Source organism: Mauremys reevesii, linkage group 2, assembly GCF_016161935.1.
Source record: "Mauremys reevesii isolate NIE-2019 linkage group 2, ASM1616193v1, whole genome shotgun sequence".
Taxonomy (NCBI): Eukaryota; Metazoa; Chordata; order Testudines; family Geoemydidae; genus Mauremys; species Mauremys reevesii.
In genome coordinates this window covers 248,124,308-248,148,305 of record NC_052624.1, presented here as the reverse complement: position 1 = coordinate 248,148,305, position 23,998 = coordinate 248,124,308, and the positions used below count along the sequence as shown (strand labels likewise).

At 43.8% G+C, this 23,998-nt stretch overlaps 1 protein-coding gene across 9 annotated transcripts in view; it reads right to left on the bottom strand.

Moving 5' to 3' along the window:
* Positions 1-23,998, bottom strand: part of MATN2 (matrilin 2) — a 107,170-nt gene that overhangs the window by 51,379 nt on the left and 31,793 nt on the right. For all 9 annotated transcript variants that reach the window (XM_039521929.1, XM_039521932.1, XM_039521934.1 and 6 more), the window contains exons 3-4: positions 12,442-13,011; positions 5,696-5,818 (exon numbers count right to left, since the gene is read on the bottom strand). In XM_039521929.1, the coding sequence (XP_039377863.1) occupies positions 5,696-5,818; positions 12,442-13,011 (693 nt within the window). The remainder of the gene's footprint in view (positions 1-5,695; positions 5,819-12,441; positions 13,012-23,998) is intronic.

Sequence of the window (23,998 nt, the reverse complement as noted above, 5' to 3'; positions counted from 1 at the left end):
GTTTGTTAAAACAGTTCTTTTTTAGAAATAGAAAGTTAAACCAGAAACTAATATACAGGACATTAATGCTTTTCAAAGTTTAGGATACTGTTTTGAAAATATTATGCTGTGAAATAACAGTTTACTTCTCCACAAAAGACAACATAATGGGTAGCCTGCAAGACACACACATAGATATATAGAGAGAGATGTATAATCCAAGCACAATGCAGTTACATCACTTCAGTGTTTAATGCAGAATGTCAAGATTCTCCAATGGAAGGCTCTCAAACCTTTCAGTTATAGCCAATATAATGCTACTTACATATTTACAAATGTATTAGGTACCCTGAGATAATAAATAATAATATATATATTAACACTTATATACTTTTTTTTCATTTCATAAAATAAATATTTTATTAATATTTATTTCAAATGTAAAAAATACAAAATACAAGGCAATTAAAAATCACAAAATAAATATAACCATAGAATTGCCCATAAATATATCCACCTCAACCATCACCCTCCTCCATAGCTGTTAACAAAGAAGGGAAAAAAGAAAAATATTAACTAATTAATCCTTAGAACACTTTTTGGAGCCTGTGCTGATTACATTGTTTTTCATGAACAATTAATTTGGTATATGCGTCTGTTTGTGAAGTGCCACTGTTATTACAGACATGTTAGTTGTTCAAAATTGTTTGACAAATAATTAATGGAAATAAATTCCAGCCTAAGGATTGATCTCCAACTATTTATAGCAGGTATGGACTTGATTAGTAAATAGTCAGAATTCTCTATTCAAGTTATGTGATTGGTCATGAAAATCATGTTTGTTTCCTTTTTTTGTTTTGTTTTGTTTTCCTGTTCCCTGATTAGATAACACTTACAAACTACTTCTATTCCCTCAAAATTCAGTTTAGTTCTAAAATATTTTACTTCTTGATTAAACAAATCTTGGTTCAGAAAAGGGCAACTAAAATGATTAGGGGTCTAGAGAGGGTCCCATACGAGGAAAGATTAAAGAGGCTAGGACTCTTCAGCTTGGAAAAGAGAAGACTAAGGGGGGACATGATAGAGGTATATAAAATCATGAGTGATGTTGAGAAAGTGGATAAGGAAAAGTTATTTACTTATTCCCATAATACAAGAACTAGGGGTCGCCAAATGAAATTAATAGGCAGCAGATTTAAAACAAATAAAAGGATGTTCTTCTTCACGCAGCGCACAGTCAACTTGTGGAACTCCTTACCTGAGGAGGTTGTGAAGGCTAGGACTATAACAATGTTTAAAAAGGGACTGGATAAATTCATGGTGGCTAAGTCCATAAATGGCTATTAGTCAGGATGGGTAAGAATGGTGTCCCTAGCCTCTGTTCGTCAGAGGATGGAGATGGATGGCAGGAGAGAGATCACTTGATCATTGCCTGTTAGGTTCACTCCCTCTGGGGCACCTGGCATTGGCCACTGTCGGTAGACAGATACTGGGCTAGATGGACCTTTGGTCTGACCCGGTACGGCCTCTCTTATGTTCTTATGGTTAGTGAGCCAAAATTCACATCCCTCAAACAGTCATAGGACCAATATTTGCTTGTGCAAATATCTGTGAAACATTAAGGGGAAAAAAAAGGGGTGCAAACACAGTGGAATCAATATATGATTCAGAGGAGGAAGGTGAGACATAGAGGTTAGGTGATTTGTCTGAAGACATGGAGAGAATAAGTTCTTGCCTCAGACCCCTGCTCAGACTACAGCTCTCCCTCATTTCCGCAACATTAAACAACAGACATTACTCAGTGATTTTATGAACCAACAAGGTACAGTTCTGTCACACAGTGAGCTATGACTTTTCACAACATGCTAGAGAAATCCTGAGAATTTCTGAACACTCATCACTTTATTGTTAGCTGCTGACGTGCAGTAAGATATGTTCTGCTCTCTTGATTTCCTTTAAGCTTTACAAAGTTATTTACCTTCTGCTGCTGCTTTTGTAAACAGGCACCAGAATTCTTGTCGCAGGCAAGTTTATATGGATGGTCTCAAAATTACAAATGTTGTCGCTGAGATGAATGTGCTGAGCAGTCACAGGACAGCAGAACAAAGGAAACGGTTCGTGGCATTTGGGAGGACTGTTGCTCAAGAGTGGGTTAGGTGTCATAGGTGCAGTGCATCATTTGAAGGCAGTTAGGTTATGAGAGCTGGTGCATGGAACGTTACAGCTGCCCCAGAGTTGACTATTGAGTTGGACACCACCCAAGCACAGAGGGAACAGTGTTCTACTGGGAGCAGTGCAGGAGCTGCTGCATCAGCATAGAGGAACAACACAGAGGTGTCCCCAATGAGACCTACCCCAGGACTGCACCCTGACTGGGAGACCTGCAGAATACATAATTACCTCCAGTCAAAGGGGTGAAGTGGACTAAGAGGGGCACCAGTGGGCCAGATGAGCCCATATCTTCTTTCTAATGGGAAATTATTCTGTGAAAACTGTATGTTAATTTAACAGTTTCATGATGAAATGTATCAAATACAGGAGTCAAAAAGACATCCGTACATACAGGGGAACTACCACCTTTTCCAGTCTGCATTAAAGTCAGTAAAACCTTGGTGACTGCAATTAATTTAAGGGCTCTTAACAATAAGAGTTGCCAATCTGCTGCATTCTCACAGCAGAATGGCACACAATTCAGAAAACAAAGGATCAATTCTTCTGAAATACACCAGCTGCTCTTTGAATCCTCTTCTCCTAACATAGCTATTCACCACTTCCTATTTGTTAATTTAAAAAGGTGTTAAAATATCTAAATAAGGAAACTATGCAGGAAAGAATGGAAAACTAAACTTATAAACTTAGATAAATACATCTGGTTCATGTTGATAATGTATTGCCCTAAATGTAAACATGACAGAGGTTTATTTTGCACAAAGGTCAGGTAGGGAATGTGTTTTTTTTGTGTGTGCTTGTGAAAATCAGAGGCCAACAGCAATAGGTAGGTCAGGGTCTGTATAAGCTTCCCACACACAACTCTATCAATGCACTTAACACCAAATGTACAACACATCTTCTCTTTCCATACTTGATCTCTCCAGCACGTACAGTGCTGTTTGCCTCAAACTGTTTGGTGATGTAAAAATATGTCCAGTAGGGAGTATCCTGAGAGCAGACTATATAATTCATTTCACTTTTGAGTTTAGCTAACTGGAACCAAGTGTCATCTGACTGACAGATGGATGGATGGATGCATTCATGCAAGCAAGCAAATATGGAAAAACAAGAAAACACATATTTAAGACAAAGTATGGGAGAATAATGTAAAATTTAATCTTGCATATTTTGAATCACAGCTGGAGGAAGGAAGAACAGGATGAGGAGAAACTGGGCTCTAAAGAATGCTATTGCAGAAACAGCAGTGGAAATGCTAACACATTAAAGGCCATTGTGCGATGCTCCCCTTAGTGATTCGCACACACAACTCCAACTGACAACTTTGAAGTCTCACTAAAGATTGAAAGCAGAATAAGGTATATGTCTACACAGCATTCTGGAATAAGCCTCCCATCTGGGTCAACAGACTTGGCCAAGGAAGGCTCACAATGCAACTTCAAAGGGCTGTCTACACAGCTATTTTTAGAATGCTAGGGCCAGCCCCACTAGCCCAATTCCGTCGATCAGGGCTAGGAGGCTCGTTCCAAAATTCTGTACAGACATACCCATAGAGCCCAGAATCTGCAATTCCAGTTGAGTTTCTGGTGATACATAAGCGTATAACATAATAGAAAACAGCAAGAGCTAATAAAGAAAGGATCTTATCCAAAAACGAATAGCAATTAAATTCAGTTATTAGGTTCAATTTTTTGAGAGGGAGATAACAGTGTGAAAGTAAGAGAAAATAAAATAAAAGTGCTGAATTTCAACCAGTTTTCAGGAACTATGATCTAGTCTAGAAAGCTGGGGAAGAGGGAATATTTCTTCAAAAATACATTTGTTCTGTGAAAATGACGAGCTGTGGAAGGAGTGACAGAATAGATAATTTATCTGACGTCATCATGACAAAAAATAGCAAGTCTCAGAAGACTTCCTTTTCTAATCTTTTTTGAGGCAGGGAAACTGGGAGAGCAGAGTAATTTAAACTACATTTTGGAATTGATGTTCATCAAAAGGAAGAATGGGATAAGCACAAGAATAGGAGTCAATAGATCTGGATTCAATACCTATATGCTGCATGAGCTTGAACAAGTAACTTATAAGTTTCAATTTCCCCATGTGTAACATGAGCGTGCAGGAGAAGTAATACAAAGTGTACATGGGTGTATTGTGAAGTTTAGTTTATAATATTTGCAAAGTAATTTGAGAGTCTTGGGTGGAAGAAGTTGTAGAAGTAAAAAGTATTATTCTTAAAATTTTGTTACAGTGAAGGGCAGACCCCACAGATGAAATCTCATGGTGAAAGAGTAGTCAAAAAAAGCAAACAAAATGATAGGGTGCACAAAGAATGGGTCAAAATAATATATTATCTTTAAATAATTGGTACCCTCACCTGGAGTACTGTAGTCAGTTCTGATCCCCCTCTCTTAGAAGATAGATAGCAGCTATAGAAGGCATTGACAGACTTCGATATCAGGAAAGGCTGGAGTGACTGGGACTGTTTCATTTAATATGGATATGTTTAAGAGTGAACATGTGCCTTGCTCATAGTGGATGGTACCACACATAATAAACAACAAGATAAGGATATTTAAAATGGATGGATGGTACAGAGAAGGTAAATTAGGCACCTCCAATTTACCCTCTCACATAATATAAGAACAATTTGATATTCAATTACATTGAAAGGCAACAAATGTAAAACTGATAAAAATAAATACTGTTTATACAAAGCATAATTAATCAGTGGAACCCATTACTATACAGCAGTGGTTCTCAAACTTGTTCTGCTGCCGAGGTACATACTGGCTGCCACTTCCAGCAGCTCCCATTGGCCTGGAGCAGCGAACCGCAGCCACTGGGAGCCACAATCAGCTGGACCTGCAGATGCAGCAGGTACACAAACCAGGCCGGCCCGCCAAGGGCTTTCCCTGCACAAGCGGCGAAACAAGTTTGGCAACCACTGCTATACAGCATCATGCAGGCTAATTGCTTAGATTAAAAAAATATATTAGCCATTTATGTGAATAACAAGAACATCCACAATTATGTCAGATAAGAATTAAACAGTTTATTGAAAGGATATAAAACCTCATGATTTAGATAGGGGTTAGGAAGAACCTTCCCCTCAAGTTATTTCATCATTGTCCCTTGAGGGGTTTCTTGCACCTTCCGATACTATCTGGTACTGGCTATGACCTGAGACAGGATACTGTACGAGATGGACTGTTGGTTAGAGCTGGTATGGAAATGATTGTGTTCCTGTCTTGGTTCTTTCCAAGACCTCTGGCTTTCATACACCAACAAATATAAATACCATTTCACTTTGTTGCAGTACAATGCTACAGTTTTTAAAAATTAACTTAAAGCTGACAGGCTTTGGAAGGGTTCACAAGAGCTTTTCCATTTACCAAAAAAGAGGCAAAACTTTGCCCCATCTAATTTGTTTTGGAGACCTCCAATGGTTTTATGCTCACTTGAGTCCTCTCTTTTCTCCTCATTGAAGGTGTGAGAGTTGCATGTGTCATGGGAATAAGAAAAAAAAAAGTTAGAAAAGATAACTTACTGCTGCAAGTCTTCTGGTCAGCGTTCAGAATGTATCCCTGTTTACATGTGCACATGTAGGAGCCAGGAGTGTTAATACAGAAGTGATCACAACCATGCTCAGTTATACTGCACACATGGGGCACTGAAAAAAGAAACATGAGTCATTACCATGATCAGTTAATGGTGACTATAACGAACGTGAAAATAAATTGCTTGTTAAGGATACTTTAAAAATCTAGAGGTTCTAAAATTAATTTTCAACAGCCAAGACAAACACAGAAATCTTAACTCTCCATGTGTTATTGTGAAACATACAACAAAGCCATAATAAGCAGTATATATTTATGCCGGAAAATATTTTGTACTTAAGGTATTTCTGTGCCTTACTGAAATTACGTTTTTGTGAATGGAGTTACCCATGTGCAAGTTTTCTACCTTAAGAGTTAAAATTTTACATGGAGTTAATATAAATAAAACACAAATTATAGAACAGTTATTTTCATACACAGTAAGGCAGATATCTTAAATGTTGAATACTGTGGATTTTAAAGAGACATGGAGTCCAGTAAAACAAATATATCACATTAAGCTAGTTCGAGAAATAAAATGACTTTGAATACATTCACTTCTATGGAGTATTTAATTATATGACTGTTGAACGAAGAAAATAACCCTACATCAGACTAATGAAATAGAGTGAGTAGCAGACAAACTGATAAGGAATCTTGCACCATTCAGGTAACACAGTGCTGAATGTCATATAAGCATGCAGCTAGATTAAACTGAGGCCTGTTCACCTGTAGTCCAATACACAAAAACTGAGCACTAGTATTTTTTCCCCAGGAAAAGCAGAATAACAGCCTTTCTGAATTTAAAAAAAAATATTTTTTACTTTCTTACCAAATTAAATTGCATGTTAAAAGTAGAAAAATGCAAAAGAGTGGGAAAGGAAGAAGGAAAGAAAGCAGTTAGGGCTAGCTCTGTAGTGTTCATTGCTGTTTTATTGGGCTTTTGCTTTCTAGATCAGACTGACTGAGCATTAAGAATCCCCTACAATCTTTACTTTAACTTGAACATTAATTATATGCAGCGGCGTATCATCGCCTAGGCCAACAAGGCCTAGGCCTAGGGCAGCAAATTTGCAGGGGTGGCAAATTTGCTCATGACCCCTCCCCAACTCCGCCCCTTCCCCAAATCCCCAGCCCGCCTCCTCCTCCAGGCGCACCGCGCTTCCCTCCTTCCACCTCCCTCCCAGGCTTGCCGCGCGAAAGCGCTGGGAGGGAGGGAGAAGTGAGTAGTGGTGCACTTGGAGGAGGCAGAGCAGAGGTGAGCTGGGGCCCGTGGGAGCGGGGCGTAACCCGGGGGAGGAGGCTGGGAACCGCTCCCTGCCCCAGCTCACCTCCACTCCACCTCCGCCATCCCCCGAGCACGCCACAACTCCTCTTCTCCCCTCCTCTTCTCCTCTTCAGGCGTACCGCGGGGGAGCAGAGGTGAGGTGGTGGGGGCGCAATTTTTTTGAGGGCCTAGAGGTGCCAAATTTGTTAATCCGCCACTGCTTATATGTCACTTCTGTCACATATGGTGAAACCCTTCCCAGTGAATACCTAGTTACAGATACGTATACTTTGTGCAGTAGCCAGCTAAGAATTTAAGGGGTCTTCATTGTACTAGATGGATGAACCTTTACATTTATGGACTATATACATTTAACCTCCATATTTTTCTAATGGCCTCAACAGAAACCAGAGAAACAGCTCAGTGTGTGGTGAATGTGGTACTTTTAAAGAAAAAACATGGTTGAGAAACACACACCCTGCATCTAGTCTTTGGAACAGTCTCCAGCATTATGAATTCACAACCAATGTACAAACCAACACTATTTCTAACTCGCTTATTAAAATGTTTGGATCATAATATCAACTGCTGTACTACAACTACAACTTTTCAAGTGCTTTCATTTATGTGGATAAGGATCTGCTGGAAGGAACTCCTTGTCTTTTTCTTTTGCATTAACACTCTTCTGAAAGTGAAACGTAAGCTCTCTGATGCTTCTCCAAACACAAGTCTCCTGCTGGCTGCATTCCACTAGCCATAATAATTAAATACTATCTTATTATGACAAAAAAACCCCACCCTTTTAAATCTGCCAATTGCTAAGCAGAAAATGAAGTCATTTTAAATGTCCCAGGAATTAGGGAATCTTCCATTTACAAAGTGAGCAAATGCAGCACAAGCTGTATTTATAGACTATTACATCAAAAAAACACACACTACTTTAGAAGAACATCCAAGTTGCAAGAACATTCAAATACTCAGAAGTCAGGAAATACTAGAATTAAGGTTCCCTGTGGGTATGTCTACACTGAAATGTAAGCCCAGGTTTAGACTCAGGCTCAAGCCCAAACCCCACTTCTACCTACACACAGTTCTGTCTGACTCAGGACCCTGCAGTGGGTGGAAGATTCAAGTCCGGCCCCATGGCAGCTCAGGCCCAAACTCCATCTTTTGCACTGTGATACAGCTTGGTCCTGGGTCCCTCAGACTTGGGACCTGAGAGTCTCACAATGCTATCTCACAATTCCATGGGCAGGTGTTCTTTATCCTCTCTATAGCCAGCTGACGCCCAGGAAACGGAAGCAAACCTCTTTGTTCAAGTACAGTAGCCCAGTGTTTAACCCTTCCATTTTATTCTGACCGCAGGGCTGCAGACACATCGAACCTTCTCCAGTGTTTGCAATGGCCACCAACCAGAAGTCTTTTGCCAACTGTGCTGCTTCCTGATCACAGGAGCACAGCCAGATTTTGGTGAATCTCTGGTACAAGGTGAGCAAAAAGTTAAATTTTAGCAATAGTTCCAGGAATGACCACGCGTCCCAGGAAATAGTGAAGAAGGTGGCAGTACTGGGGATTTACCATACACATGCCCAGTGCAGGGAGAGGATTAAGTGGCTCAAGACCAACTATCGGAAAGCCAGGATGAGAACTGCACATCTGGGAACTTGCCATCATCCAGCCTCTTTTATGAGGGATTTGACCGGGTGCTGGGTACTGCACCAAGCACAGAGTCACCAGAGCTTCACGACAGCCTGGTCAGCCAGGATGATGCTACCAAAATGACTCTTCCTGAAACCACTCCCAAAAGAGGCTTTGATGCTGGAGCAGCTGCAGTACATCTGGGTCTTTACTTGGAGGAGCTTTTTGATGTCTCCCCAGAGAAGCAGCCCGCCATGGAACTGGCAACAGAAATGGAAGAGGCAGAAGTTGTCTCAGAGCCTGGTAGGTTTTTAGCTCCATCTGTGTTTTTACTAATATAGTAATGGGAAGGATTTCTGGATTATGAACCAATGCAAAAGTTATTACCAGCCACAGATAGCTGTGGCTAATGGCAGATTGCACGCTAGTGGTTCAGGAACCCGCCCCACCCTTTGGAATATAAAATGGACACCAGGAAGTAGGAACAGTGGAACAAGCATTTTTAAAAAGTTTTAACAGAAGCTCACACATTCTTGCTATGATGTGGAGGGATATTAAAAATATGTAGCTTATACTGCCTTCCCTGTTACTGTGCCGCTCCACTCCTCCCTAATGGTTTAACAAGCCTCATGTAAACAGTGAACCGTATGTGGGGAGGGAGGTGGAATGTAGTCCACTTACAAATGTAGTCCATTTAAGCTAAATGTAGCCCATGTAGCCCACAAGTTATGAAAACATTTGTCCGAAATATAGCTGGAGTTTCATATGCAGTCCAGAAATATTCCAGGGATGGGTGGCGGTGGCTGCTGAATTCTTGACCAGTCTGTACTAGCATGTGTGTTTGCATGCAGTCCTAAGAGGCTGCACTGGAAGCCTTGGGGAGGCAGTAATACATGGGGATGGTAACGCAGTATCCTGATTGCCCCATGAATTTTGACCCAATCTCAATTGCTGAAAGTGCCTTTTGCCCCAAGTTCTCTCTCCCCGCAGCAGCACCTGGGCAGGACGGAGAGGTACCTCACCCCGCAGCGGCAGCTCTGGGGCTCGGGCTGCAGGATAGGCACCCCTCCCCCGGCCCCAGCAGGTCCGGGCCGGGGAGGGCCACCCTGGCCGTGCCTGGGGCCATGCCGCTCCGGCTGTGCCTGGGGCCGCTCTCTACAGGAACAAGCAACCAGCAGGGGTTACCCTGTTTACAAGTGAAGACAATGGATCATCATGAACTATATCTGGGACTGCAGCAAGGGCAGGCTGCGGGGGCAGGCTGCCAGCTGTCTTGTCTTATGAATGGAGATCACAGCCAGTCTGACTGTTTAACCCTGGCAGAGAAACTTTGGGCAAGCTATCCTTTATGAGACAGGAGAATGACTTGTTAGTTAAGTTCAGGCTCTAGAAAGCATATTATGATTTTATTTGTGTCTATTAAATCTGTTTACTTCTTCTTGAATCTCTGTTCTTTGTTAAATAAATTCAGACTTATTTTCAGTATAAACAAATCTAAATCCTGTGAGTTGAGTGGAGCGATGATGCGGAGGTGAAACTGATAAGCTAGCGTGAATATTCCTTTGGGAGTAGCAGACGTGTGAATGTTGTGAATGTCTAGTGGCACAGGGGCTGGACATTCCAGGGGGATGCTCAGAGTGCTTGGGGTTTGGAGCGTGCCTATTGCTTACCTGCAGAGGGAGTGCGGAGCCTGCATGAGCTGAGTAGGGAATGCTTGTGTGGGCTGTGGCTGGTGAAGTTGGGGAGATGACCCCTGGCAGACACAGACAAGACTTCCTCACGTTAAGGGCAGGTTTTAACGAGGTGCCTCCTAACCCCGGGTACCCCCAGAAAGGATCACAGAAGCCATTTGCCTAATGCAAAGTAGTGTACATTAGCAAAGATTACTTTTAACTTTACCGCATGAATGAACAATACTGCAGTAATGGCTGTTCATAAGTTTTTGTACACAAAAAGGACTGTAGATGGAACAAAAGTACTACTTAGTTTTCATGTCTCATTTCTAATATCAAGGAACGTGCAGAGATATTTCTTTGCACACTGTCAATATTTAAGCATTTGGAAGGGTTCTATATATACTGCCTGAACTCTGTATTTTGATTATAGCCAAGAGATCACTGTGACCCTAACAGCAGCCCAGTGCAAGAGAGCAAGGGGTTCATTGGTATCTAAGCTTCAAATGGCATGACCAGTTCAGCATACCCCAGTTCATAAAGGTCATAAACTGTATCTGATATGTGTCATGTAAGGTGTCACTGCAAAACTAGTAACGCTGATCAGTAATATTCTTGCCTGCTGTATGTACAGTAAATGCCCAAGGAACCATACAAATGTGAAGGGAGTAGGTAAACAGGTTTCTCCAAGATAAAGGACAAGCTGGTGTCTCCAGCCAGGTGTCATCAGAGTCATTTGGTAATCACATGGCAAGGATTCATTTGCATCACAGCAGGAGGAACAGAAACATTTGCATTTTTGCAAACACCAATGGTGGAAGAAACCAGCATGGAACTTCCTTCACCACCAGATTCCATGTCTCCTTTCCCACAGCTTGAATTAACCTTACTTTGTGGGGGGGGGGGGGGAGGGAGAGGGGGGCAGTCGGAAACCTTCAGAAGAATCCACTTCACAAGGTCACTGGACTCTAAAAGAGAGGGGCAACGAACCCCAAGTTACCTTTCAAAGGAACAGAGATCTCTGGAGTTTATGGAAGATCCTGGCCAGAGGGGTGGTAATGTGTCTTGCTGGACAGTAATGTGGTAAGAATCTGACCTTTAACTAAGACTACAGTTTTGTTAAATCTTAATCTCTAGGAAGTGTTTTTCACTTTTATTTGCTTGAAACCATTTCTAACTCCATGCTTCATACTTGAATTCACTTATAATCCTATCTCCTTTTGGTAATAAACTTTACTTTTACTCTAAACCCACCCAGAACTGTTTGAAATGAAGTGATTGTTAACCCCAGTTAAAGTGATAAACTGTGCATTTTGTCCTTTTAGTGGAGCAAACAAACCTCTGATTGGTCCAGGAAAGGACTGCACATTGCAGAGCCCGTGGTTTTGGCAAAATTCAGGACTGTGGGGTATTGGGGTCATCTTGCAAGATGTAACCAAAAATCTGGTGGATACAAATGTGAGACTGGGGTGTAACAAGCAGGCTGCTGGAATCAGAGTTGCAGACCCAGAGGTACTTATCTCACAGACACTCAGTGCATGCTTGTAAAATAGCTGGGAGTGTCCAGATAAGGGAGCTACAGCAGCATTGCTATTCAAGGCACCCAGGGTTACAGGACAGGCAATGACACAACCCCTCACTGGTTTGGACTGTACCCAGAATCTGCCAACCATGAAGCTTACAAATTTAAAGACCAGTACTAAATGAAAAATATTTAAAAATTAATATAAATCAAATTACTTATGACATTTAAGTAGCAAAGGATGGTAAATTCTCTAAAATAATAATAATAATAAATAATAAATGGTAAAAGAAGGGTATGTGTATTTCACTCATTGCATATTTCCACTAGGAATTAAATCACATTTTAATAGGTCCAACAGCAGAATTGGCTCTCTCCCTCCCAGATATGTCTGCTATGCTGAGTGTCTTTTGGATAAACCTCTTTTATACACTTTATATGAATTAAGCACCAATGTTTTCTAGTTTAGTTAGCTTTCTGCTTAGCTTTTATATTGCACCACAAAACCTAGGTAATTTTTCTTTGATTTTTTGCATGTTTGTTTTTTACTCTGAATATTTTCACCCAGGCTTTCAAATCCACAAATAGTTGTCTTACCGCAAAGTTTAGTCTGGAATGCAGAGGTTAGTGTTTCAATCTGACTGAAATTAGCCACTAAAAAGACATGCTCTTCATGAGGTTCACTTCCAATGGACTTCAAGGTGTTCATATCCACTCTCCCCACACCAATGGCAAAAATCAGGATGCCTGAGTTCCGGGCTTTAGCTGCAACCTCTGCCACAGGATCCTGTGGTCTCCCATCTGTCACTATCATGATAATTCTGGGCACATTCTGGCTCAGTGGCCGTGCCCCTTCCGATTCTGAAAATGCAATGTTCAGTGCATACTGAATAGCCAGCCCAGTCATGGTGCCAGTGGCCAGGTGCATCATTCTTTTCACTGCTCGTTCCACATCATGTTTCCTCCTGAACGTCTTCAATGAAAACTCATGTTTGACTGTGCTGCCATACTGAATGAGGCCTACTCTGGTGACGTCAGGACTGATGTCTAGGAACTGCAAGATGGTTAAAATGAATTCCTTCACTTTTTCAAAGTCATAAGGACGTACACTGCGAGAGCTGTCGATGATGAAGACGAGATCAAGACGTTTGCGGTTGCAAGCATTCTCTGGAAGAGGGAAATAAAACAAAGATGATTTGACTAGAATTCTAAAATACAAAGCAGATAAGCCTGGCCCAAAGACTCAACTGTGCTGGCAAAACAATGAGCTATTATGTATCTCAAGGGAAAGCAAAGTCCAGCCATGGACCAAATAACTATTTTTCTACAATTCAGCACCCAATGCAGAGGGGTGATCTCCAGAGAGTACAATTTCCTTGGCATGTGTGCACTTGCACACATGCACGCACACACTTTCTAGTATCATTTTGGTCATTTCTGTCCCTCACTGCACTTTCCTTTCCTTCTCTTGTACTGCCTATCCTGCTCCTCTGGCTTTTTCAATGCCTGTTATTCCCTCTTCCCTTCTCTTCCTCCTCATCCTTCCTCTACATTTTCTCTCTGTCCTTCCCATCATCTTCAATGCTTTTTCAGTCTCTCTCTTGTTCCAACAATCCCTCTTTTCTCCTTCCTCCTCCACTTTCTCAAATCCAAATTTTTCATTCTTTTAGCTATCTCACTAATGTTTTAATCTTTCTCTATTCACATTACCTTTCAGCACTTTTCACCACTGTAAGGAGGGAAAGAGGAGGAAGAGGGAGTTGGCATAGGTATTTATCATATAGTCTTTAATTGCATGGCCACATACTATTTTTTCCACTGGACCCCTGCTTCATTCAGTGCACAGGATGAGCAATGCTGACTGAATGAGCAGCTATTCAATATTTTGTTTTGTCCTCATTGTTCAAACTGTGGCCCTATGACTTATTTACTGCACACTATTCAAACTCTGCTCTGAAGACAGAATTATTACTTTCCTCATGGGCTTTTCTATGGAACTCATCACTAAAGTATCTGATTGCTTCACATACATTAATTAATTTTAATCTGTGATGAATGGTGGTATTATTATCCCTATTTACAGAAGGGGAACTGAGACAGAGCATTTAAAGGTTAAAACTGTCTGCTAGTTTTGTATCCAATTTGAGATGCAATGGGCCTGATTTTTCAGAGAAGTTGGCGTTACATAGTGCTGTTCAAAGCATAGTGCACATTCAAAGCACAGCTCTCAGTGACTTCAACAGCAGCTGGGAATACTCAGCACTTCTGCCAATAATACCTCAGGGTAACTTGCCTTCCATCACACAAATTGGATTCAATTTTCCATGGTGGAATTCAACAGTATTCACTTTGGGACCATCTTTTGCTCTTCCCGCAGTCCCTTGTCTCATTCACTACACCCCTTTCAGCTTCAGCAACAAATGGGGCAGGATTTTATAAACAATAGCCTACTTCACTATCCAAAACACCATCTATCTTGTGCTCCAAATGAGGCAGGAGTCCTATGAAAAATATAGTATGCGATCAGGTCAGTCAAGATTGTATAATACATACGCACAAGTAGGGTAGCCACTCGCAGGTTCCTGGGATACTGGAGGTTCCAGGACTTCCAAGAATTGCGTGACCCTCCCCTGCACTGGCGTCACCTTCCACAAACAGTGCATGTGAGGTTATGCCATACAAAAAGTGCCCCCACTGGTGTGACCTTGCATTACAGTGCATGTGAGGTCATGCCACATGGAGGGTGCCATCTTTAAGTGCATGCTGCTCTGTCCCACCAGTGTGACCTCAAACACATGGTGCGTGAAGTCATGCTGCATGGTGGGCACCATGTTTAGGTGCATGTCCCCCCACCAGTGTTACCTTGCACACATGGTGTGTTCAAGGTCATGCCAGAGGGGGTGGAACAGCAGGCTCTTAAAAATGGTGTCCCCCGTGCAATACCAGAGAAAACCACATCCAGTTTTGTTCCAGTGCCTGGCGCAGGACAAACCACCCCAAAAAAGGACTGTCTGGCTCAAACCCAGACAAGTGATCTCCCTACACATAAGGGAGCTGATTTAAAGTTAAATCAGTGCAACTTCTCTGTGTAGACAAGCCCTTGTTTAGGGGGAAGGGATAGCCCAGTGGTTTGAGCATTGGCCTGCTAAACCCAGGGTTGTGAGTTCAATCCTTGAGGGGGTCGCTTAGGGATCTGGGGCAAAAATTGGTCCTGCTAGTGAAGACAGGGGGCTGGACTTGATGACCTTTCAAGGTCCCTTCCAGCTCTAGGAGATTGGTTTATTACCTTTGTTTAAGTTCTCTTGTGAACAGCTGAAAAATATTAACTACATGTTTCTGCCAATGAGAAGGAAAGAAAAGGATCCTGTTTCCATTCACTAAATCAGAGGCCTTTCCACAGGCAACCAAGAACATTTGTAAGCATAGAACAGAAATGCTTTTTGCTGACCATAAAGTAACTGCATGGATTTATTCCTGTGGAATCTAGAGTACAGCTTTATTCATAAGCAGACGAATAAGCAAGAGCCACATAGTCTTGCAAAATCAAAGGATGTTGAACATAAGCCAAAATGAGCAGAAATGGAATTCCAGTTCTAATGGGATACAGGCTGGCTGGCATATTAACCAATTTTCCATCTCATTATCTTGCTGCTCTATCTAATTATTACTTGTTTTAGTTAAAGCTAAATAAAACAAACACCACACAGGTGTGATGTGGGGTAATTTACAGGACTGCGTGCAAAAGGGAAGAAAACCAGCCACTGAAGAAGGGCTAAAGCTGCTTCCCTGGAAAGCTGGTGTTAAAACTAGCTTGTCACCAGTAGGGACAGGCCAAAACTGGAACCTTCCACCTAAATCCCTTTGTGTTTCACAGGGAATTTTCAATTTAAATCTAAGGATTTGGACTCACCTCAATGGCTCTGGTTCCTTAATTCCCCATGTGGGGATTCAGATGGAGATCTCTGTGTAGAGAATCTTGCACAGTATCTGCACAACAGTACTGGACTGTGCTACAGAGCACTGAATGGATTGATAGTAAGGGATAGATTCCAGTAGTGATACAATACATCAGTATTATTTTCATCAGTAAAATTCTTATCTATGGTAACTTCAGCTACTTGAAAATAAGACAATAGTTTCTTTGTGGATTTAAATCTTTGTCTTCAAATATTTTTTTTAAGTCAACAATTAGATTGTTTAAAGGTGCTATTTTGATGGGTTAGTGGCTATTGTGACAGCTTTGGCATTATTAATGCTGATGTAACTCTCAGTTCAGTGAAAAACAAAACTTTAATCCTTGTATTACATACAACTGTTTAATTGAGGAAAATAATGGTATCTTGGGGTCAGTAGACCAACCAGTGTGAGAACAATTCTCTTCCATTTACATTTAAACTTTTGCTAGACTTCTGACCTTTTGTTTTGGCACTTCCTCATTTCCTTGATTTCGCAAATAATAAACTTCTCACTTGCCCTATGTACTTTTTCCTTAGCTTTGGGAGATCATCCACTTATTCGCAGAGCAGATTAGCATTTTGCAACTTTGGCAAAGAACTCCAGACCTGATAGTAATCACCTTCAGTAGTTCATATGAGAAGTGGCACATTCCTAGGCTCTAGAAATAGGAAAGAGCTGTTCTGTCATCTAGTCCAACTCCTGGCCAAAGCAGATTCAGTATTGTCAACCCCAGGAGTCCAAAAATCATGAGTCACATCCCTTCAAAATGATGAGATTGGCCCAAAAAAACATGACATAAAGAAGAAAAATTAATATCAGATTTTGCTTCCTTTTGATTTTTACACTCCCTCTGCCCACCTCCAGGGGGAGTGTGATAATAACAATTATCGCCTCAAGATATGTTCCATTCTATTCATCCGAAGAAGTGGGCTGTAGCCCACAAAAGCTTATGCTCAAATAAATTTGTTAGTCTCTAAGGTGCCACAAGTACTCCTGTTCTACTTACAGTGTTGCAACTCTCCCAAATGTATAGAATAAGGTGATTTTGGCTCTCACTGAAAGGATCCAACTGAGATCAAATTACATACATTTGTTTAAATGCTGCTACACAGTTGGCGATTATGTGGTCACCAAAAGCTTCGGGGGCCCAATAATATTACCAGCAACAGGCAAAGTCTATTTAAGAACCAGTTAGACAAACAGCTTTCAGGGATGGTATAGGTATACTTGGTCCTGGACTAGATGACTTATTGAGGTCCCTTCCAGCCCTACATTTCCATGATTCTAGCTTCTCCCCAAACCCCCAAATCTAATTAAGTAATTCTATGTCCCCTCCACCTCCCCATCTGCCCATTTCCCAGCCCTGCAATTAACTATACACACCCAGCCCCCACATCAGTTTTGAGCTCCTAGCCTCACATTGATTCTGCTCCCCACCCCAAGCCTTTGCCCCATAAGACACCTCTGCATATCTGCCAGCTGTGGGGGTTCTTCAATCCCTCTCCAGCTTCGGGCAGCAGCTGCAGCAGGGTCTTCTTTCCCCCCTCTACCCAAGCGCAGGGAGGGAGGTCAGTTCCAAGTGTTCTTCACTCTCGCTCCCCCTTCACAGGCCTCCTGTTGCAGGGATAGAGTGTGGAGAGGAAGGAGGGATAAGACAGAGCAGACCGACCAATGCTTCACAGAAGGGGAGGGGGAAAGTGCCACCCTGAGCTGCTGGGTTTTCTTCTCCTTCCTCCTGTCTTCTGAAAATGTTATTGGCTGCTCTGTCTCCCCTTCACGAGCCCAAAACTCATCTCTGCTCCTGAGAGAAGTGGGAAGCCTTGACTGGCTACTGTTCCACAGGAGACAGGAAAGTGGGGAAGGCAGCTAATCAGAGGACGGTTTCTCCTGGGCAGGACTGAAAATCCATGAGCACTGGAGCTTCTGGGGAGACTGGCTCCAGTCAGCGCTAAAACCATGTTATTAAATTGCAAGAGCTGGCTACAGTGAAATTTAATGTATATTTACTAGTTTGCCAAGTAGTGGGACTTCCACTACTGCCCCTAGGAGATGAAGGCTAACAGATCTCATTATCAGGAAAAATTCTCTGATATTTAGTCTACATTTTTCTCACATATTATTCCTAATTATACCCATTATACTAAATAACACTCCTCCCCCTTCATGCTATTTACAGCCAAGATTTTGCAAAGTGACTAGTAGTTTTGGGACCCAACCAGAGACTCATTAAAAGAGCCTTGTTTTCCTAAGATGTGTTTGCAATACTTTCTGAAAATCAGGCCCCTCTATAGTGTCTCCAGCTAGGCTCCCAAAAACAGTCACCAAAAATCACTAGTCACTTGTGAAAACTTTGATCTACACCTTTATGTCTCTCCTTAGGTGTTTCTTAATCAAGTTATTTATATTTAGCCTTCACCAAAGGCTCTTAAGCAAATTAAGCAATCATGGGATAAGAGGAAAGGTCCTCCTCTCATGAATTAGTAACTGGTTAAAACACAGAAAACAAAAAGTAAGAATAAATGGCCAGTTTTCACAATGGAAAGAGGAAATAGTGGGGTTCCTCAAGGATCTATACTAGGACCACTGCTGGTCAACATATTCATAAATTATCTGGAAAAAAGGTAAACAGTGAGGTGGCAATGTTTGCAGACGATACAAAATTACTCAAGATTGCAAAGTCCAAAGCTGACAGCAAAGAGTGACAAAAAGGGCCATCTCTAGACTCATAGACTTTAAGGTCAGAAGGGACCATTATGATCATCTAGTCTGACCTCCTGCACAATGCAGGCCACAGAATCTCACCCATCCACTTCTATAACAAACCCCTAACCTATGTCTGAGTTACTGAAGTCCTCAAATCGTGGTTTGAAGACCTCAAGCTGCAGAGAATCCCCCAGCAAGTGACCCGTGCCCCACGCTGCAGAGGAACGCGAAAAACCTCCAGGGCCTCTGCCAATCTGCCCTGGAGGAAAATTCCTTCCCGACCCCAAATATGGTGATCAGTTAACATAAGAACGGCCATACTGGGTCAGACCAAAGGTCCATCCAGCTCAGTATCTATCTACCAACAGTGGCCAATGCCAGGTGCCCCAGAGGGAGTGAACCTAACAGGCAATGATCAAGTGATCTCTCTCCTGCCATCCATCCCCATCCTCTGACAAACAGAGGCTAGGGACACCATTCCTTACCCATCCTGGCTAATAGCCATTTACAGACTTAACCACCATGAATTTATCCAGTTCTCTTTTAAACACTGTTATAGTCCTAGCCTTCACAACCTCCCCAGGTAAGGAGTTCCACAAGTTGACTGTACGCTGCGTGAAGAAGAACTTCCTTTTATTTGTTTAAAACCTGCTGCCTATTAATTTCATTTGGTGACTCCTAGTTCTTGTATTATGGGAATAAGTAAATAACTTTTCCTTATCCACTTTCTCCACATCACTCATGATTTTATATACCTCTATCATATCCCCCCTTAGTCTCCTCTTTTCCAAGCTGAAGAGTCCTAGCCTCTTTAATCTTTCCTCATATGGGACCCTCTCCAAACCCCTAATCATTTTAGTTGCTCTTTTCTGAACCTTTTCTAGTGCTAGAATATCTTTTTTGAGGTGAGGAGACCACATCTGTACACAGTATTCGAGATGTGGGCGTACCATGGATTTATATAAAGGCAATAATATATTCTCAGTCTTATTCTCTATCCCCTTTTTAACGATTCCTAACTTCCTGTTTGCTTTTTTGACCACCTCTGCACACTGCGTGGACATCTTCAGAGAACTGTCCACGATAACTCCAAGATCTTTTTCCTGACTCGTTGTAGCTAAATTAGCCCCCATCTGAGCATGTGGGCAAGACTCACCAGCCAGCACCCAGGAAAGAATTCTCTGTAGTAACTCAGATCCCATCCCATCTAACATCCCATCACAGACCACTGGGCATACTAGACATTTTGGTGCACTACGCAGCCCCCCTCACCCCGCTGGGTGTGTATGTGTATGGCCCCAGGTCTTTGCGGGGGGGAGGGAGGAAGAGGGGGCTGGCTCCATGGGGGGAGCAGGAGCAGGCTTGGAGGACGGGGGGAAACCGCTCCCCAGGCCCAACCCCACACTCACGGGGCGGGAAGTGGAGCGACCCAGCCCCAGCCCGCTCCACTCTGCTCCCCTAGCTCCCGGACTTTGGGGGGGGGGGAATCACCCCCCAGCACTCACAGGCGGCGCAGCTGGGAGCCGGCGGAGTGGAGTGGGCTGGGGCAGGGTCGCTCCACTTGCCGCTGCCCGGTGAGTGTGGAGAGTGCCGAGGAAGGGGTGGAAGAGCTGGGGCGGGCCTAGGGTGGAGCAGTGGCAGGAAGAGGTGGGGTGGGGCAGAGGCTTTGGGGAAGGGATAGAGTGGGGGCAGGGCTGGGGCGGAGCAGGGGCGGGGGCCAGGGGGAAGAGGCAGAGCAGGTGGGGGCAGCTTTCCTGGGCGGCTCAGCCAGCTGGGGAGGTTGGGCTGGCCGCTGGAGCAGCATGCAACTGTGTAGGGCACCAGGAAATTTGGGCCAATTTGGTGCCCCAAATTTCCTGGTGACCTATGCAGCTGCGTACTTTGCGTATGGGTAAGAATGGCTCTGGTGACAAATGGATCTCACAAAACTGGGTGACTGGGCAACAAAATGACAGATGAAATTCAGTGTTGAAAAATGCAAAGTAATGCACATTGAACAACATCATTTTACTATCCCAAAATGATGGTGTCTAAATTAGCTGTTACCACTCAAGAAAGATCTTGGAGACATTTTGGATAGGGCTCTGAAAACATCCACTCGTGCAGCAGCAATCAAAAAAGCGAACAGAATGTTAGGAACCATTAGGAAAGGGATAAATAAGAAGACAGAAGATATCATAATGCCACTATACAAATCCATGTTACCCCACACCTTGAATACTGTGTGCAGTTCTGATCATCCCATCCCTGAAAAGATATATTAGAATTGGAAAAAGAGTAAAGAGTAGGGCAACCAAAATGAGTAGGGGAATGGAACAGCTTCCATTAAAGGAGAGATTAAAAAGACTGGGACTGTTCTGTTTGGAAAAGAGATGACTAAAATGGGATATAATAGAAGTCTATACATTCATGAATGGTGTGGAGAAAGTGAATAAGGAAGTGGTATTTACCCCTGCACATAACACAAGAACCAGGGTTCGCTCGATGAAATTAAAGGCAGCAGAATTAAAACATAAGGAAGTACTTCTTCACACAACACACAGTCAATCTGTGGAACTCGTTGTCAGGGGATGTTGTGAAGGCCAAAACTGTAACTGGGTTAAAAAATAATTAGATAAGTTCATGGAGGACAAAGCTATCTCTCTTTCTCTAGTTTCCCACATCTCCTCACCTCCTTCTTCTTTTTTAATAAAACGTAGAAATTTAGGGCCGGAAGAGACCTCAAGAGGTTATCTAGTCCAGTGGTTCCCAACCTTTTCTCTGCCATGGCACATCTCCAGCTCCAGGGGCTCTTCCGCTTGCCCTCAGCTGGCAGCTGCAGGAGAGGGAAGAGGCAGGGCAGAGGAGCCGACCGATTGCTCACACAGGAGGGAAAGGGGGAAAGAGTGGGAGATTAAGCTTTGATTGATTGCTCCACTCCTGGAGGAGGCAGGGCCACGGGGCAGATGGCCAATCAGAATGCAGCTCCCGCCACCTTGTTCTCATGTGTTCTTTAAAAAAAAGAATTCTGCATTACACCTGTTTGGGCGTGACGGCACACTAGTTGGGAAACACTAATCTAGTCCATTCCCCATGCTGAGTCAGGATTAAATTATTCTTGTTTCTTCTCTCTGTCTTTTCCTGTTCTCTTATTCTTGCCATCTCCCTTGTAGAACAATGGAAACCTTACCAAGCTTGTCTCAAAATGGGTTCATTAATTCACTGTGTGCCAAAAATAGTTCTTAGGTACTGACATTCACAAAGGTTTGAGTTCTGGTTTTCTTCTGCTATGAAAACAGACAAAGTTTGGGTTTGACAAGCTCTCACATATTCATGCATATTTGCATAAGATTTCTTAGGGCTTGTCTACACTACAGGACTATTTCGAATCTACTTAAGTAATGTGGATTCGACGACAATAATAAAATTTGTGTGTATCCATACTAACACAATACAAACTTCGAACTCCACCACATTCACGGGCCAGCCAGAACTTTGCGGTGCACTGTGGAAGCTATCCCCACACAGTTCCCGCCCCGCCTGCCCATTGTGTGATTTCCCCCCCCCCCCCAATGCATGCTGGGAAAAAATGTCGTCATTGAACCGCCCTCTCCCCCTCCCTCTCTTCCTTCGAAATCTTCGCGCCTCTCTGGTCAGCCGCGCCGCGCCGCGCGCACAGCGCGAGCAGCCGCCGCAGCATGCGCGCGATCATCGCTCGCTGTATGGCTCTGCACTCGCGCGTCATCCCTGCGCTTCACAGACAGATTCCCACCTCTTCCAGAGAGAAATGGGGCGAGGAGGCTCAGCAGCTGCAGGAGTGAGACAGAGTGACCTCAGAGAGAAGGCATACGCCGCCGGGTGGTGAGATCATGGTGTGGCAATGGTCAAGTTTCATGGTGTGGGCAGCGATTCTGGGCCCGGAAACAAGCGCACAGACTGGTGGGGGACCGTGGCGTGCAGGTGGAGGATGACACAGAGTGTGGTAAGAGGCTGGGAAACTTTGACACTTTGGAGACTTGCTGTGACACTGTGTCCCTGCCTGTGCGCGCCAGGACACAAGGATCACAGCAGCCCTGTGCCTGCAGCCCAGCCAAGCGGCCCCCATCTGCCACTGGCCAGACAGCATCAGACACGCACACGGCGCGAACCACTGGGTAACAAAACCTCTGGGGGGTCTGCGTGCATTCAAGTAGCCCACGCAGTAGCCCACCAAACTGCTCGCGAAAGGTAGTGACTCAAAAATGTCCAGGTCATCAAATGATGGCAGGATGGGAGCACCAGCCCGCCAGGGGCCAGCGCTGCGGTGGGCTATCTATGGGGCACCAGCCCCTATCCACCAGGCGGCACCAGCCAGGCCAGCAAGCTTTTACATCGGGCTGGCAAGCTTTGTGGGACCATAGGGAGCTGGACCATGGTGACGTTGGGGCGTTTAAACGCCGGTGCGCAGGGTGGGTGGCACCACACTCGGTGTGTTTAGAGCGGTTCAGAGGGCACAGCCAGGCAGTCCCACGGACCACAAAATAAATAACGGGGATGCGGATGCCTACAGTGGATGCCTACCCCTGAATGACCTGCCTCCCGCTAACCTCATGCTAATGCCCTGGCTCATGAAGCCCTATACAGGCGCTTCGGACACTGAAGTGCACTCTGGTGGTGGAGGGTGGAGTGGTGAGAGAGCTTCTGGGCGGACCTTACTGACTCCCACCGGACATCAGCGAAAACTGAAGCGAAGAGACATCAGTTGCTGCTGCTTGCTGTGCTGATCTGTGTGTGTGCAAGGCTCCAGACCTTTTAGAAAACCTTTGGGGCCTTGGTTTTAGGAGGCTGCTGTTGATGCTCAGCCAGACTGGCTCCAGCGGAGAATATCAGAGCGGGAAGCTTATAAGCGATATTTATCAGGGAGGCTTCTTTTCCTCGGAGTTGATTTTTAAGGAGCCTGTTCATCGAAGAGCAGGTTGATTTTAAGAGAAATTTTAAACCAAACCAAGTTCTTCCAAGTTTTTAAAACAAAACTAAAACTTGTGTTATTTTTTATAAATCTAATTTCGACTTTGATGCATTTCTGTTTATTCGTTGCTGCTGAAACATGATGTGCACTGTTGGGAAGGTTGGGTGTGGGTTGCTGTGGTTGGAAGCGGCGAGGGGGGTGGGGGGGGATAAGGGTTATGTGTGGGGGCGGGGGTGTGGGGTTGGGGATGGGGAGGGGGAGGGTGTGGGGAGTATCTGCCCCTGGTGTGGGTCTCTTTGGGGCTCGGGGAGGATCGTGGGGAGGCCTCCAGGACAAGCAAAGAAAGGGGAGATGACACACAGGAGGACAAATGGCCTATCAGGACAGCCTGCATGTGGGAAAGAGGTGGGCCTGATACACCCAACAGCTGTACCCTGGTGCCTAGTGCCTGCTGACTGCAGTCTGTGTGCCCCTGCCCCTGCCCCAAGTCTGTGTGCCCCCTGGTAATGTGGGCTATGCTGTAATTAAATCCCACAAAGTCTTCTGACAACAAACGCGTGTGACCCC